Source organism: Malus sylvestris, chromosome 2 (assembly GCF_916048215.2).
Source record: "Malus sylvestris chromosome 2, drMalSylv7.2, whole genome shotgun sequence".
Lineage (NCBI taxonomy): Eukaryota > Viridiplantae > Streptophyta > Magnoliopsida > Rosales > Rosaceae > Malus > Malus sylvestris.
This window is the reverse complement of record NC_062261.1, coordinates 15,717,004-15,734,219: the sequence shown is the minus strand read 5'-3', so window position 1 is coordinate 15,734,219 and position 17,216 is coordinate 15,717,004. Positions and strand designations below refer to the sequence as shown.

At 38.9% G+C, this 17,216-nt stretch overlaps 1 protein-coding gene and 1 long non-coding RNA gene across 3 annotated transcripts; both read right to left on the bottom strand.

The window, feature by feature from the left end:
* Nucleotides 1-391: 391 nt before the first annotated feature.
* On the bottom strand, nt 392-7,348 carry LOC126590174 (casein kinase II subunit alpha-like). 2 transcript variants are annotated; one of them, XM_050255703.1, is made up of 10 exons: nt 6,919-7,346; nt 6,650-6,779; nt 5,990-6,184; nt 4,210-4,367; nt 3,308-3,398; nt 2,248-2,313; nt 1,919-2,001; nt 1,766-1,829; nt 1,617-1,685; nt 392-789 (listed from the first exon to the last, which is right to left on the bottom strand). In XM_050255703.1, exons 1-10 carry the CDS (start codon nt 7,275-7,277, stop codon nt 733-735), a joined length of 1,272 nt encoding a protein of 423 aa, XP_050111660.1. In that variant the 5' UTR covers nt 7,278-7,346; the 3' UTR covers nt 392-732. The 2 variants fall into 2 exon arrangements, with proteins under 2 accessions (XP_050111660.1, XP_050111664.1); XM_050255707.1 differs by lacking the exon at nt 5,990-6,184 and having other exon boundaries at nt 6,919-7,348.
* LOC126590204 (uncharacterized) lies at nt 1,080-1,610 on the bottom strand. The gene is made up of 2 exons (XR_007612079.1): nt 1,349-1,610; nt 1,080-1,238 (listed from the first exon to the last, which is right to left on the bottom strand). It is a non-coding gene; the product is annotated as an uncharacterized LOC126590204 (long non-coding RNA).
* Nucleotides 7,349-17,216: the final 9,868 nt, after the last annotated feature.

Genomic DNA, 17,216 nt, shown 5'->3' with positions numbered 1-17,216 from the left:
ATGAGGTCAACTTATATGATTACCTAACTATGAGGTTTTGATAAAAACAGTAAAATTATTTTGTGTTTAATTTATTGCCCATAACTTTTATTTTGATTCTTTTTCTTTAGTTTTGTTGACATCGTTAATTTGAATTTTTTTTCCTCTTTAAATTGACAGAGAGTCTTGTTAGTAAGTAAGAAAATGGAGAATTCGAACCCGGAACGCAGTAAGTTGAGAAATACCCTATCCAACATGGCAATCTACAAACTTGAAAATATTGTAAATACATATCCCTTTTTCGGACGGATAAAAAGGAGCAATAGAATGGCTGATTTCCAAGACTCATTCAATTTACTTGAACCAAACATTACCAGTTCAAAGTGTGCGCCAGGTAAATTTTCAGCCAGAATTGGTCAAGAGACGGCTTACTTCAAAAGAGGGTAGGTAATTATATCATCAGATTACACAATCCAGCCTGAAATCAGATTACAAATGCATACACAAGTTTGACGCACACCTGACAAGTAAAACAAGCAAGTCCCGCTGAAATCTAGCAAGTAAAAATTGGAAGTAGAACGGTAAAAATGAACCAAAAAGAAGGAATACAACTGGCAGTCTTACAACAACGCAAACACGGGTAACCCTACATCTGAATTCAACCACCACAATAAAAACTGAGGTAAGATTACAGAGGGTGGGCTCAACCGAGTACAAAACAGAGCGTGATTCGACAAGCATCCAGAACTCAATCTACTGGGTGCGAGTTCTGCTTTCTGCATTTCTGATCGGGTAGAAATAAGGATGGGCCTGCATCAGGTAAATAAGGTTATTTATGTCATTACAACATGATGAGCATAGTGCCCATGCTACAGGGATTAAGAATCCCAGACTGTTCAAAGCACGGCCGCCCTGGAAAGTCCTAAAGTTCTTTCCCAGTTACGAGCATAGTGCCCGTGTTCTGGACTGCCTCTTTCAAAGTGGGGAGTCTGAACCTATTTGTATGGAACTGTTCCAACTTGGTACACCATTACTTTTTCCTCACATGCTTGGTAGACGGGAAAGAACTGTAACATGATAATTGTCTTTGCCCAGTAACGAACAGGAAAAGCATCTCAAAGAGTGATGCTACCTTCAAATGACAAACAATTACGGAACCAATAGAAATTATAAGCTTCTTTCGTTTTCTCTTTTGGTTGGAGGAAAAGATATAAATCTGTTAGCCACACAATCACCAAAAGATTATGCTCTTCATCCCACTGCCAAAATACCTTTTGGTGTTAAACTATGGCTACCAAAAGAAAAAAGAAAAAAGTTTTAAATAACTTCTATTTGTTTGGTAATAGCTTGTCATTGGAAGAAGTAGTACCTCTTCAAATGAATTCCTATCCATTAATGTGAAGGAAACATTATAGCTTCAGTTCCGACCATCTCTCATATGAGGAAGAAGTGAGTGTAACAATATGGAATGTAAGCACAAACAAATTTCTGACTCCCTGTAACGAGTAGAAACAGCCAAGTCCAAATCTGCAAGCTAACTGAATGTAGGCCCTGTGGGGCAGAGACCATGCAGCACTAGCCCCTACTTAAGGGCCGTGCTTTGACTAGTCTAGTTTGAGGAAGAACTAGGATTTTACCATTGCTTCTTTTGCAGTTGGTCTTTCCTGGTGATCATAGTGCAACAACTTGTCTACAAAGTCAAGCGCCTAGAGAAAAAGGCACCAGAAAAAATTTAAACTACGGATACTCAATATAAGTAGTATTAAACACAATGACAAGAATTTACCTCAGGAACTGCTAAGTGCTGATTATCAACATTAATGAATTTTGTCCATGGTTTCCTGCTATGCCTACATCAGAAATTTAAAAAAAAAAAAACAAAAGTCGGCATTGCTGGTAATAGAGGAATAAGAAACAAACTATGAAAAATACCACCTACCTCCCAACTAGAGCTGCAAGGTGTGGGTCTAATTCTATGCGGTACTTGTGCAGATAAGCGTTTAATTCATCTGTCCCAAGTACCTGTTGCAGTAGAAAATGCCAAGACGTAAATTAGATTTCAAATGCTTTTTCTTCTTTTTGAAAACAACACTAAATATGATACAGATAATAGCGTGCGCACACACATTTGTTACACGAATTGAAATACTCCAAAACATACACAACACAAAAATCTTTTTGACGGAGTAGAGCATATGACAAACTATTTTCAGTGTAATAAATACAACAACAAACGACAGAACTGAACTCTCTCATACGAATGAGTACCTTTGCTATTTTGACTAGCTGATCATAGTTATCATGCCCATAGAAGAATGGCTCCTTACGAAATATCTGTACAGCACAAGGCTCAAGAATAAGCATCAGGAGAGAGCATCACATACTTCGACATGGTATCAAATTTTGAACCTCCTTGCCATCCGCCACCCATGGATAAATCAATGTTTTAAAAGGCTCGCCTCAGGACGCACCTAGGCGTCCTCTGAGGCTGGGCGTGAGCGTTGCCGCCTGTGTTTTGAGGGAGTGGGTGGAAGGCGTCGCCGGAGCCGCCTAGGTGCGCCTTAGGGGTTTTTTTTTTTCTTTTTTTCTTTTTTCTTTTTTTTTTTTGAGTACTCCCAAACCCAAATTTTGGGTAGGGTTTTAATTGCCTCATACCTCTTCCTTGCACTATCGTCTCTCTACCTTTTTTTTTAATTTTTATTTTTTTATATAATGGATGTGTGCGCTGTATGCGTGCATTGTTATATGTGTGCTTATTGTGTTTTTCATCCTCTATTATATAAATATATATATATATAAAATAAAATAAAATATATGTATATATATGTGTGTATATATATTTATAATAAATATATGTGCTCAGGATGATTATTGATTAATAATCTTTTTTTTTTTTAATATATGTGTACGCTCAATGTATATATTAAAAAATTTAGGTCATGTGAGGCTTCGCCTCATGCCTAGGCCGGACTATCCCTCGGACACCTCGCCTATGCCTCACGCTTTTAATACATTGGGATAAAAGGCAAGCAGATCAAGATATAGTGTCCATGGATACTAAGAAGAAGAAAAAGTTTATCCTGCACACCTAAAATACTCATTTTGGGACACAAAAAACTATTTCTGATATTTAAGCACCCCCCAGCAGATGCACAAGTGTCAGTTATCAGGGGGTGATACTGGGCCGGGGGCTGACCAGGATACACAACACTTGATATTTCCCGGCCAAAATACCAGCATAAACATAGTCAGAGGAGGAGTATCTGATATATATATATATATATATATAACTTAATAGTTAATAAAACAGAAAGATGGGAATGCTCACCATTCCAGCAAACATACATCCGAGACTCCACAAATCTAAAGAATAATCATAATCTTGCAAATCAACAAGAAGCTCAGGACCTTTGAAATACCTGCAATCAAATGTGAAAGGGGAAAGAGCATAAGACAAATTTGAAGAAAAATTGTATAAACCAAATTTAAAGCAAAAAGGTTTCTCAATGTTCATTCACATTTATAAGCTGTCGTCAAACTATAAACATGAAACAAGACTCTTAATGCTAATGGCAGGTAGCGAATGAAAACTCAATTTAAAGCATAATGTTACATATAATACAAAGTATAAACTAAAAAGTGTCCGCTTCATTTTGCATTATTTGCTTCTTTACTATTGCTCCTCTGTTCCCAAATAAATCACAGGTATGATTTTGCACTATTGTCATACATTTTGCATACCACATCAATCCTAGTCCAGAATACCACCTCAAGTCAGTTAACTTTCAACCCCTCCTTTGTAAAAGAAAAGTAATAACAACTTAATCTCTTATCGATAATAATCCAACTCCTGGTTACATTTCAGCATATATAACTTTACATCATCGTGTGCTTCAGAAATTTACAAAGTACAACATGTTTCAGGCATCTCAAAAACTATAACACGTTAGTTTTGCAGCATGAGATCCTTGATTTACGATTTCCTGTAGTCTGTATTTGAAGTATGCATATAATGTCTTATCATACCCAATCAAAGAATTGAACAGTTCCCTTGCAAATTGCAATATAAAATTGAATGAAGCCCATAAGAGCATTGAGGCACAAGGTTTCAAACATTGTAAGCCCACAATAAAATTAATAAAGTTATGAAAGTTTCAGCTAACATAACAATATATGGAACGCGACAAATCTTATTGTGTTTTGTGAAGTAGAAGATCAAATGAAAATAACCTTGAAGCAACCCGAACATTATATTCCTTCTCAGGATGATAAAACTCGGCAAGGCCCCAATCAATAAGGCGAAGCTTACGCTGCTCATGATCAATCATAACATTATGGGGCTTCACATCTCGATGTATAATACCTTGTGAGTGGCAATAATCCAAAGCCTACAAGGAGATCAGTAAAAGACCGAGTTAGCAGATCTTACAAGCTGGAACTTTACCTTTGAGCTGGAAAATGAAAGTGCACACTTTGAGCATTGAAGACAGAACATAAAACTGCATCAATAACAACCTGGACCTTGTTACCAATTGATTCAACCAGAAACTGAAAAATAATTAAAAGAGATCATAAGAGACCTCCAAAATTTAAATTTCAAGATTGTATAGAATTAAGGCCCAATTGCCTCAAGTATGAAGAGATGAATCTTCCCTTCCTTCTTTTTCTATGGTTGTGTCCTATATAACTCCTGTGAGTTGAGCTGTTCAGTGTCTATTAATAGAAGGGATAAACTAGAAATAAGCATCTGAATGACCTTCTCCTTTAGTATAAGGACAGTGGATTTCAAGATCCAACATAAAGTTCACCAATAAAAAGATCCAACATAAAGAACACTTAACAAAGAAGATTAAAAATGGATGCTGCCCATATCTGAGTCCTACAGGTGGCTCAACCACTACTGTTAAGTAGTAAAACCATAACCGATCAGCATGCCCTTACCATATACTCACATAATCACAAGCAGAAATGTAAACCGCATCATGCAAATTTCATTGAGACTCTTTAGTGTTACTCACTTTGAAGACAATATGCTTTCTCCTGGCTTATTGGGATCATCTACCTCCGTCAATATTTTCTTCCACCCAAATTTGTGGGTGGAGAATAGGGATGGGTATAATCTCGTGAACCCAAAGCGCCATAGTGCAAAGCCCTGCCCTAACGTGGCGGATTTGGGGGAATAAATAGCAACTGAACTGGGGGTGAGATTTCACCTCACATTCAGGGTGAGGATAGGGATGGCAATCCCTGAATCAAATATGCTAATTCCAATGTTTTACTTTTTCTATTTTATGATGTTATATAGTTATACAAATATTGTGTGTAAAGTGAACTATATTTTGTTACGGTTGTAACAATGTATTTCAATTTTATTATCTAATAGCCAAAATATTGTTTTTTAAGGAAAGGGTAGCAGTGAAGAGGGACTAATATTCTCGCGGGGAAGGGTGGGGAATCTCTGTATTCTTTATGGAAACAAGGCAAGTGTGGGGATGAGGATTGAGAATGGAAATAGAGATGCCCAAGCTAGACCATCCCACCGGTTTCCATCCTTGGTGGAGATGCATAAAAGTGAGCATAGTACCTAGGCCATTCCCCAAAAGAACATAAACTAAGTGGCAGTCAGCCGAATAAATCCTTGATCCATACTACAACCCAAAATTATTTCCCATTACCACAAGTTTGCCTGTAATTCAAAAGGTTCACACTTAAGTTATGAAATTGTTTTTTTTTTTTTTTTTTTTTTTTTTTGGCCGAGTGTAAAGTGAGAAACCAAAATTGCATAGAAGAAAAATGCAGTGAAGCTTCTAGTCCCAACCATCACCACAAACCCCAACGAGAAAGAAATCGACCTTTTTTAGGCCTTGAAAAGAAACTGACCTTTCAAACCTTACAAAACTCAGTTTAATTATCACCTCTTTATGGACACATAATCCATGCTTATTCTAAGGGAGTTAAAGTCTCACAACTCATCATTTTAGGAACTGCTGAACCAGAATAGCAAGCTTACCTTGAGAAGTTCATAGATGTAATATCGTATGTCAAAGTCTGAAAGCGTCGGATAAAGGACTTTAAAATCCGTATTATTCACATATTCGAATATAAGACTAGGGGTCTTAGATTGCTGATCTCTGACAATATCAAGCAACTTCACAATATTTGGCCCCCCACAGAGATTCTGCAATATTTTTATCTCCCTCTTAATCTGCATTTCGAACCAAACAGAAAAGTAAGCATCACCGCAGTGATTCAATACAAATCTCTTGTACAGAAGAAAACTTTTACTTCATATGCCAGGGGCAGTCAAAATTGTTTCTTGGGGTTGGTTAAACCTCCAAATTAAAGATCTTTTTCAGTTTCCGGTGAATAGGTTGCACCGACACTTCAGGAAAAAAAATCATGATAGGATTTCACTCATACTCTTCCAATACACTATCCTCATTCATTAAGTATCTAACAAATGAAAGAACACTAACTTTCCACTCAAGGTAACTTAATTCTATGAAAACATCAGCCGTATACAAGTACATAATCCACGATTACGAGAAATATTAAACCGGCATAAATGATAACAAGAACGAAACAAATAGAATTACCCAACTGATAAGAACAACAAAATGTCAAATGTTTTTCACATAAACAGGTAAAAGCAATGCAATTCAGAACTTACCTTCTTCTTTTTAACAGGTTTGAGAATCTTGATAATACATTTTTCGTTATCGGTACAGTGAACCCCTTCAAACACTTCACTGTACTTTCCTCTCCCAACCTTCTTCACCACCTCATAATCATCCTGCTCCCTGTACATTAATCACAATTAATTCAAAATCGTAAAAACATTTATCCATCAGAATTCAATTTTCCCACCAGCCCAAACCAGATTTTCCTCCATTTTCTCACAATCCAAACAAGAAGAAGAGAATTTCATCAGTTTATTACCCCCATTGGACGGTGAGGGACTCGTAGTCCCAGTAGTCCTTGGGTCGGATCACGTTGACATCGGCGTAAGTCCTAGCCTTGGAGGCGGCGCCAGGGCGGCGAATCGATTTACAGATCTTCTGCGCCAGGGTTTCGTGATAAGGATGAAGCGGCCTCGGGGGGTGGTGAAAGGTCGTATGGCGGTGAGGGAGAGGAGTTGATGAGGACGCGATGCAGCGGACAAGAGGCGGCGGGGAAGGGTGGAAGTGGTGGGAGGAGAATGAGAGAGGAGACGGCGGAGGGTGGCGGCGAGCGAGGAAGAGAGAGAGAAGGTTGTGGTGGTGAGAGACGGTGAATTCCAAGGAGGGCCTTATGGCCATCAATCAAATCGCCCAATACAAAAAGTAGCAGAAGGACCGATGCCCCAGTCCTTCTCTGTCTCTATATCCCTTTCTCTCTCATTGTTCCATTTTTGTTTATTCTTTTATAATTTTTTTATTTTTTTAAGAATAATATTTGACTATTCAAAGATGAATATGAACTCTTACTCAAAATTCTTTATGTTTTAATTACAGAACTTGGTACTTATAATCAGAACCGTTCATACTATAAATCACTCTGTAAAAATCATCTCTGCAAAAAATAAATTAAAACTAAGTTCCTACTCATCTTTTGTCACATCCCTGCCCGGGCCCCACCACATTCCAAGCTTGACTTCACCGTAGCACGATATTGTCCTCCTTGGACCCCGACCACGCCCTCAAGATTTTGTTTATGATAACTCACACGAGAACTTCTCAATGAATCACCCATCATGGGAGTGCTCTCGCGCAAACTTGCTTAACTTCGGAGTTCTGATGGAACCCGAAGTCAATGAGCTCCCAAAAGGCTTCGTGCTAGGTAGAGATGTGAATATACATATAAGGCTTACATGATTCACTTCCCTGGGCGATGTGGGATGTTGTATCTTTGAGTAGTCAAGTATTGTTCTTTTTTTAATTTGTTTGAGATTAAGACATTCTTTAAAATATTCATGAAATTGTCAATATGTTCATTGAAATACCTAAGAAATTAAGGATTCATATGGAAATGAGAGTGAAATACAAACTTCACTTTATATCGGCAAGATATAGACAAAATTAAAATAATAAAATGTCAATGATATTTATCGATTTTATAAAAATTTAGCCCAAAACTCATTGAAGATTTCAAAATTTTGAATTTTTTTTGTTTGAGAAATTTTCTCTAATTTCGATTTATGAATGAGTTTTTTTTTAAGAGATTAAATATGAATGAGTTGATATACACATTCCCTTACAAATTTTTAAATTTTAGTTGAAGAAAACCAATGTCAATATCGATCTCTCCATAAATTTGCATATTAATATTTCTACATATTAATATTTTAAATCTCTACTAATTAATAAAACTCCCTTTGTCAACCAAAAGAGGGTGAAAAGATAAATTAGTCTTCTATCACACAAAAAAAATGATGAGCAATAATGTAATTTCACAAGTCCAAATTTTACAGTTTTTTATTGAAGTCTCACCTACATGTGATGTTAAAATACCTCTAATATTTAAAAATAAAAAAAAACAAAAACCAAAAACAAAAACCTCTCACTTCCCCCACGTTCTCTCTCTCTCCCTCTCTCCTTTTTATTTTCTAAAAAAATGTGTTCATACACACAAAGTGTGTAGGCAAATGCTAGTATTAATTATAACAACCATTTTTTTAATAAGAAATACATATTCGATTTGTTTGTGATTAAATTTCACATTTTGACTTTTGTAATTGGGGCTTTGGAACAGTTATTTGTGTATATTTAATAATAGATTGATTGACTAATGACTCAATGATGAGCAATGATGATGGATGAACTACAATATTCTTGTAAATGAAGTATTTAAGGGTTATTTTATGCCTATTCCATATTTTATTGACTACACATTCACATATTTAATACACTCTATATCTATTTTTTTAATCAAAATTTATCCTAATACACTTAACATAATTTTCAATACCACCATCACACCAGATACTGCACTTAAATCCCACATCAAACTCATCCTTGTCAACGAAAGAAAGAAAGAAAAATTCACAATGCTACTTGTTGATGCACAAAATCAGTGAGGACTTTGGTACAACAGAAAGTGTTAAGTTTGGGACCTTCGCTAGATTGCTCCGGTCACTAGTGTGGATAAGTATGTAAATGGATAGAGACAGGGAAGCAAACACAAGATGTACGTGGTTCACCCAGATTGGCTACGTCCACGGAGTATAAGAGATCTCATTAATTGTGACGGGTTTACACAAGTACATAAGTTCAAGCTCTCCTTTAGTGAGTACTAATGAATTATTTAGTACAAATGACATTAGGTAATATTGTGAGAGAATGATTTCTATTTATATAAGAGAGTTTCTAGTTTCATTCTGACATTGACACGTGTCATCCTGTGATTGGCCTCTGATGTCGACACGTGTCGCATTATGATTGGCCTCTAATGTTGACAAGTGTCGCGTTGTGATTGGCTTCTTGGTTGAAGGGAGACTCTTGTGGGTCCTGGGCGGTATAATGTTGACCGGTGCTCAGTAGTTTCGGGGTTGGTCAAGTATGGTACAAATAGTGCTCCCCTAAGTTCTCGAGTGAGGGAAGCTCCTCGGTTGGGGACTTGCAAGATCCAAGTCATTGAGTAATCACGAAACTTCTAAGTACCGAAGTGTGATATCATTTTCACTTGCCTTATCTGTCTCATATGTAGATGTGGCATCTTCTTTGGAAGTACTTTTCCTTCATCCAGGGGTGATATCTTTAACCGATGAAGATGCACAAGGTAATGTATCAATTTCACTTGAAGCTTACTTGTAGTTTCGGGCTTGGTCAAGTGCGATACAAACCCTATAGTAGGAGTCCCCCAAGTCGCTGAGCTAAGAGATTTGCTGAATGAGGTAACAGACAAGGTAAGTGATCAGACTTCCAAGCAAGCAACCTGGATCAGAGGTTCGACTTCGGCTTCCGATTGATTGTTCTCCTTCTCCTTGTGTCGTAAACAGCAACAAGGATAAGGAGAAGCAAATGGAGAAGAGATGATATGAGATACTTTTGCTTTTGAAGAAGTAACTTTCCACAGACTTATTCTTGAACTAGGCTGGAGGGTTTTCTAGTTTCCTCCAGAGTATAAGGCCGACTCAATAATTTGAGGGTCAAAACAAGTCCATCAAATCTATAGTACGTTCGACCCTGATGATATGGGATACTTTTGTTGTTGATAAAGTAGTGGATGTATCGGCACATGTTCTGTTACGCTTGTCTCCACATGCTTCCTTGTATCCTTCTCACTTTCCCTATCTGTTCCTCAAGCAGATGTAGTATCTTCTCTGGAAGCATAAGATGTCGAAGATGAGTACTCGGGAGTAATGCCAAGTAAGTAATCAGGCAAGGGGTTCTAGGCAGTCAGTTTCTGACTGAAAGCTTGATTCCAAGTGCTGACTTATTGTTCTCTTTCTCCTTGTCTTGCAGGTAAGAACAAGGCTAAAGGAAAAGATAGGGAAAAAGCACGATATGGGATACTCTTGCTTTTAACCCTAATGATATGAGATACTCATGCTCTGTTGTGGCTTGTTTGCAGAGGTATTATCGGGGGAAAAAAAAACTGAGTATTTCGAGAGACTCTGCTGAGAGTACCCTCTCAGATGTGAAGAAAAGTTAAGCATTTTTTTTATATTTGCAGGTTTGCCTGGCTGTGGAAGATGAAGGTCGACATATATAGGAATGATCCCAACAGAGAGTGGTAACGTTGTTCATTTACCCTTCTCGGTCATAGCAATGTAGTGGAAACTGCAAGATTCACATGTTTTAACTTTGTCAAAGCACTTTGAAAAAGTGGTCTGTGGTATCTGGAAAGCTGATGTTGCATGTGAAGATTGCAGACAAGCTTTATCCAAGGAAATCTAGCTCTCGAAGTTCGGAGAGCGGTGCCTTTTCGATTTTCGAACAAGCAATCATGTCGGGGATCTAGCTCTCGAGATTCGGAGAACGGTGCCTCTTCGATTTTTAAAAAAGTAATCATGTTGGGAGTCTGACTCTTGAGATTCGGAGAGCGGTGCCTCTTCGATTTTTGAGCAAGTAATTCTGTTAGGAGTATGGCTCTCGAGATTCGGAGAGATATGCCTCTTCAATTTTTGAACAAGTAATCATGTTGGGAGTCTGGCTCTTGAGATTCGGAGGGCGATGCCTCTTCGATTTTTGAGCAAGTAATCATGTTGGGAGTCTGGCTCTCGAGATTCGGAGGGCGGTGCCTCTTCGATTTTTAAGAAAGCAATCCTGGTGGGATTTTGGCTCTCGAGATTCAGGGAGCGGTACCTCTTCGATTTTTGAGCAAGTAATCCTATTGGGAGTGTTTTCTCAATGTGAGTAAAAGTTGGGCATTTTTGCAGTCTGCCTTGCCACAGAGCACGAAGGTTGACACACACAGGGACTTTCTAGTTATCAAGCAGTGGTGCTGTTCCTTTACCCTTATGGGTAATGGTAGGGTAGCTGAACCTTCAAAATTTATGTGTCTAAACTTTGTCAAAGATATTTGGCAAAGTTATCTGTGGTACCCGAGGGGCTGCTGTTGCGTGTGGAAAGTGGTACTTTTTCGGAATCCGGAGAGTGGGGCCTCTTCGATTTTTAAACCAACGGCCCTGTTGTCCTTTCTTTTATTAGGACACCAATTGTGTGCAAGAAGTACATTCAAAGAGTTATTACTTGTAGGAATTTTCCACTTACTTCAGAGATTTATTGCACCTCATTTCTCCTTCATCATTTCTGAGAATGTCTGGCCCATCCAACCTTCGTTTTGACTTGAACTTTGGTGAAGAGGCAGCCATGCCTTCTCAAGACAACATATGGCGCCCATCCTTCTTATCCCCTACTGGTCCTCTTACTGTTGGGGACTCTGTGATGAAGAATGATATGACCACTGCGGTGGTGGCCAGGAACATTCTCACTCCTAAAGATAACAAACTACTTTCCAAACGATCTGATGAGTTGGCTGTTAAGGATTCTCTGGCTCCCAGTGTTCAGTGTGCAGGTTCTGTGTCTAATATGGCCCAACGCCTATTTACTCGAACCCATCAAGTTGAATCATTAGTGGCTGAAGTGATAAGTCTCAAACAAGAGATCAGAGGGCTCAAGCATGAGAATAAACAGTTGCACAGGCTCACATATGACTATGCTACAAACATGAAGAGGAAGCTCGACCAGCTGCAGGAATCTGATGGTCAGATTTTACTTGATCATCAGAGGTTTGTAGGTTTGTTCCAAAGGCATTTATTGCCTTCATCTTCTGGGGATGTATCGCGTAATGAAGCTCCAAATGATCAACCTTCGATGCCTCCTTCTTCTGGGGTTCTGCCTAGTACTGAGGCTCCGATTAATCATCCTCTGGTGCCTCCTCTTTCTGGGGCTCTGCTGACTGCTGAGACTTCTCCGGAGCAACCTTTGTGAAGGCTCCCTCTTGTTTGTTTCTTTTGATTCATGTATATGTACATATTTGTAACTTATCAAAGATCTCAATAAACAAGCTTTGCTTCATTTTAACGTATTTTGTTAAATACACCAAGGCCTTCTTCATTAAGTTCTTTGAATTTTTCCTTTTGTTGAAGCTTGTATGTTGAAGCTTTGTGAGTGAAGCATGTAGGTTGAGGTAGTGCTCCCTTAATTTCCCGAGTGAGGAAAACTTCTCGGTTGGAGACTTGAAAAAATCCAAGTCATTGAATAGTCGTGAGACTTCCGGTATCAAGGTGTAGTAGCATATGATAGGAGTCCCCCAAGTCTCCGGTCGAGGGAGTTGACGAAGGAGGTGTCTTGCTTGTAGCCAAGTTTCCAAAGTAACAAAACTTCACCATTTTCTTTTCTAAGTGGTAACTGAAAACTCCTCCTTCATATATATTCGTTATGAAAGTTGTTAGGCCCAAAGAAGAGGAGGCCTAGGCATTTTTTTTTTTGAATTTTCAAATTTTCGAATTTTTGAATTTTTGAATTTTTGAATTTCCGAATATATATATATATTAAGCTTTATAGGTGAAGCTTTGTAGGTGAAGCTTTTGTTAGGTACCATGAATTGATTTTGCTGCACACTATCTTGATCAAGATAGTGTGAAGCTTTTGAGAATTTGTAGTTATCCTCCATTGATGAAGCTTTTGTTGGTGAAGCTTTGTTGTTGAAGCTTTGTAGGTGAAGCTTTGTAGGTGAAGCTATTGTGGGTGAAGCTATTGTGGGTGAAGCTTTTATAGGTGAAGCTTTAGAGTTGAAGCTTTGTAGGTGAAGCTTTGGAGTTGAAGCTTTTGTTGGGTACCATGAATTGATTTTGCTGCACACTATCTTGATCAAGATAGTGTGAAGCTTTTGAGAATTTGTAGTTGTCCTCCATTGATGAAGCTTTTGTTGGTGAAGCTTTGTTGTTGAAGCTTTGTAGGTGAAGCTTTAGAGTTGAAGCTTTTGTTGGATACCATGAATTGATTTTGCTTCACACTATCTTGATCTAGATAGTGTAAAGCTTTTGAGAATTTGTAGTTGTCCTCCAGTGATGAAGCTTTTGTTGGTGAAGCTTTTATTGGTGAAGCTTTTGTGGTGAAGCTTTGTTGGGTACCACCAATTGATTTTGCTTCACACTATCTTGATCAAGATAGTGTAAAGCTTTTGAGAATTTGTAGTTATCCTCTATTGATGAAGCTTTGTTGAATTTCCTTTTTTTTTTTGGGAAACTAGAAATTTGAAAATGTGGGAGAGACAACATATACAAATTTTACTTCCACACTGTTGAGCAAGAGATTGTAATGCAAGCCACACCTTGTAGTAGTCGAAGGTTTGGATGAACCATATAAATTGAATTTGCTTCGAACAGTCTTGAATTTGCTTTGAAGGTTTGAGAATTGTAGTTGCCCTCCATTGATGAAGCTCTTGTTAACACCATAAATTGGTTTTGCTTCACACTGTCTTGATTAAGAGTGTGTAAAGCTTTTGAGAATTGTGGTTGCCCTCCATTGATGAAGCTTTTGTTGGCACCATAAATTGGTTTTGCTTCACACTTTCTTGATCAAGAGTGTGTGAAGCTTTTGAAAATTATGGTTGCCCTATATTGATGAAGCTCTTGTTGGCACCATAAATTGGTTTTGCTTCACACTGTCTTGATCAAGAGTGTGTGAAGCTTTTGAGAATTGTGGTTGAACTCATTTGATGAAGCTCTTGTTGGCACCATAAATTGGGTTTGCTTCACACTGTCTTGATCAAGACTGTGTGAAGCTTTTAAGAATTGTGGTTGAACTCCTTTGATGAAGCTTTTGTTGGCACCATAAATTGGTTTTGCTTCACACTGTCTTGATCAAAAGTGTGTGAAGCTTTTGAGAATTGTGGTTAAACGCTTTTGATGACGCTCTTGTTGGCACCATAAATTGGTTTTGCTTCACACTGTTTTGATCAAGAGTGTGTGAAGCTTTCTACGAGTTATAGTGTTTGCATTGTTACAGAGAGGAAATGTCTGAAGCAGATGCAAGAGGGCTGAATAGCTTGATCTTCGTATGCCATGCATTGAAGTTGTTGTTGGCTTGCAATAAGACTTTGTTGGTGACTATAACTCTTGTTGGGCATAAGTGCTGCCCTAGTTGAGTTGTCAAGCTTAAAGGTTTTTGATTATTTGTGAATGCTAGGAGTTCACATGTACAAGTTGTATCACTCGTGTTCTAGTAGGTGGAATGAATGGTGAATTGCTTTTATCACTTGGTTGGTGGTATGAAGGTGAGTTCCTTCATCACCTTTCATCACATTTCATCACCTGGTTGGTGGCATGAATGGCAAGTTGCCAAATGATATTAGAGTACGAGTTGTACATTTCATCACCTGGTTGGTGGCATGAAGGAGAGTAACGAGTTGTACATTTCATCACCTGGTTGGTGGCATGAAGATTAGTTCCTTCTTCACCTGGTTGGTGGCATGAGTGGCAAGTTGCCAAATGATATTAGAGTACGGGTTGTACATTTCATCACCTGGTTGGTGGCTTGAATGGCAAGTTGCCAAATGATATTAGAGTACAAGTTGTACATTTCATCGCCTGGTTGGTGGCATGAATTGGGGTACGGGTTGTACATTTCATCACCTGGTTGGTGAGAATAAGAGCAAGGTGTCTAAGCACATTGTAGCAAGTGTCGAATGACACAAAGTATGTTGAACCCTTTCAAAGCACAGTTGGCTTATGTATGAATGTGTTGGAATGTATGATTGAACGAATATACTGTGAATTTGTTCGTTTATTTATATAGTCTTGTTGACATATACTTAGACTTTGTTTCATGTTAAAGCATTGAACCCGAGTGTTTCATTGCTAGGAATGTAAGAGGATTATGACCGAGTTGTCTAAATCACCTCTTTATTGAATTCATGCCAAATAGTCTTCGTTACATAGGATGCCGAACGGCTGAAGCTTAACACTTGTACAATGTGAGTTTACTTGTAATAGTACTTCAAGTGATCAGCGTTCCATGAATGGCCAAGGGTCTTGCCATCGAAGCTTCTAAGCTTGTAGGAGCCAGGGCGACTGATGTCAACAACTTCAAATGGTCAATCCCAGTTCGGACTAAGTGTTCCTTCACTCGGGACTTTGTCGTAGAGTAATCTTTTCTTCAATACCCAGTCCTTAACTTTGAAAGAACGAGGTTTGACCCTTGAGTCATAGTAGTTGGAGATGCGCTGCTTGTAGGCGACATTCCTCAAGTGAGCCTGGTTTCTGTGTTCCTTGACTAGATCTAAGTTGAGGGTAAGTTGTTTGTCATTTTAGCTTTGCACGTAATTCTGGACTCGGAACGTTACTTGCTTAAGCTCAATGGGGATAACTACCTCTGTACCAAAGGCAAGTGAGAATGGGGTTTCTCCTGTTGATGTCCGATACGAAGTGCGGTATAACCAAAGAACTTGGGGTACAAATTCTGGCCAACAACTTTTAGCCTTATCCAAGCTGGTTTTCAAAGTTCGTTTGATTATTTTGTTGATGGCTTCAACTTGTCCATTAGACTGGGGATGAGCTGGGGAGGCAAAACATAAGTTGATATTGAACTTAGAGCAGAGCATCCTGAACTTATTGTTGTCGAATTGTCGCCCGTTGTCAGTGAATATCGCATTAGGAATGCCGAATCTGCAAAGAATGTTCTTCCATACGAAGTTTTCTTTCTATTTTTGCCTCAGTAATGGTTGCCAAGGGTTTTACTTCGGCCCACTTTGTGAAGTAGTCAACTGCAACGATTGCATAACGAACCTTGCCCTTCCCTGCAGGCATTGGGCTGATCAAATCAAGTCCCCATTGGGCGAAGGGCCAAGGACTGATCATAGGAGTGAGCGGCTCGGGAGGGGAGTGAGGAATAGTTGTGTAGCGTTAACACTTATCATATGAGCGGGATATTCTGATGGCATCTTGGTGGAGTGTTGGCCAGTAATATCCTTGGCGAAAAGCCTTGTGTGCTAGGGATCGAGATCCAGGATGATCTCCGCAGACTTATTCATGTATTTCCCGAAGGATAGTTTCCGCCTCTGTAAGCGTAAGGCATCTTAGGTATGGTAGGTTAAAACCCCGCTTGTAGAGTTGGTCATTAATGATCAAGTAACGGGTAGCCTTGTATGGAATCTACTTAGCTTGGACTTTGTCATTTGGAAGGGTGCCATGAGTAAAGAATCTATAAATCGGGATAATCCAGCTATCCCCCTGTTGTAAGTTGCACACTTTCGCAGCCATGGTGCTTGGTGCTGCCAACAATTTGACCTGAATTTTTCCCCAATCTTGTCTTCCACCGCTGAGGCAAGGCGAGCCAAAGCATCTACATGACTGTTTGCCGTTCAAGGAATTTGGGTGATCTCGTAGTGAAAGTGTTTGAGCAACAATTATGTTTGTGCCATATATGCTGCTATGGAGCTATCCTTAGCGTCAAAGTTGTTAGTGACCTGGTTAACCACCAATTGGGAGTCACTGAAGATATCAATTTGTTTAACCCCAATATGTTTGGCCAAACGTAAGTCTGTTAGGAGGGCTTCATATTTGGCCTCATTGTTCGACGCCTTGAATTTGAAACGAAGAGCATACTCCATCGCCACTTTGTCAAGGGTCGTAAAGACTAGTCCTGCTTCACAACCCTTTGGTTAGACGAGCCATCAACATATAAACTTTATGTTGGGGCTGTTGGTTCTATTTTCTGAGCTTCCGAGGGTAATGCAACCACTTATTTAGGCGTAGAAACAATGTCAACAGGATATGTGAAGTCGGCGATGAAGTCTGCCACTGCTTGGCC

Bases quoted from the DNA above. Each gene is read 5' to 3' on its own strand.
- LOC126590174 (XM_050255703.1), bottom strand. From the start codon at position 7,277: ATGGCCATAAGGCCCTCCTTGGAATTCACCGTCTCTCACCACCACAAC. The intron at 6,780-6,918 runs GTAATAAACTGA...ATTAATGTACAG, and splicing joins TCCCTCACCGTCCAATGGGG to GGAGCAGGATGATTATGAGG. The intron at 4,368-5,989 runs GTAAGCTTGCTA...ATCTCCTTGTAG, and splicing joins ACATCTATGAACTTCTCAAG to GCTTTGGATTATTGCCACTC.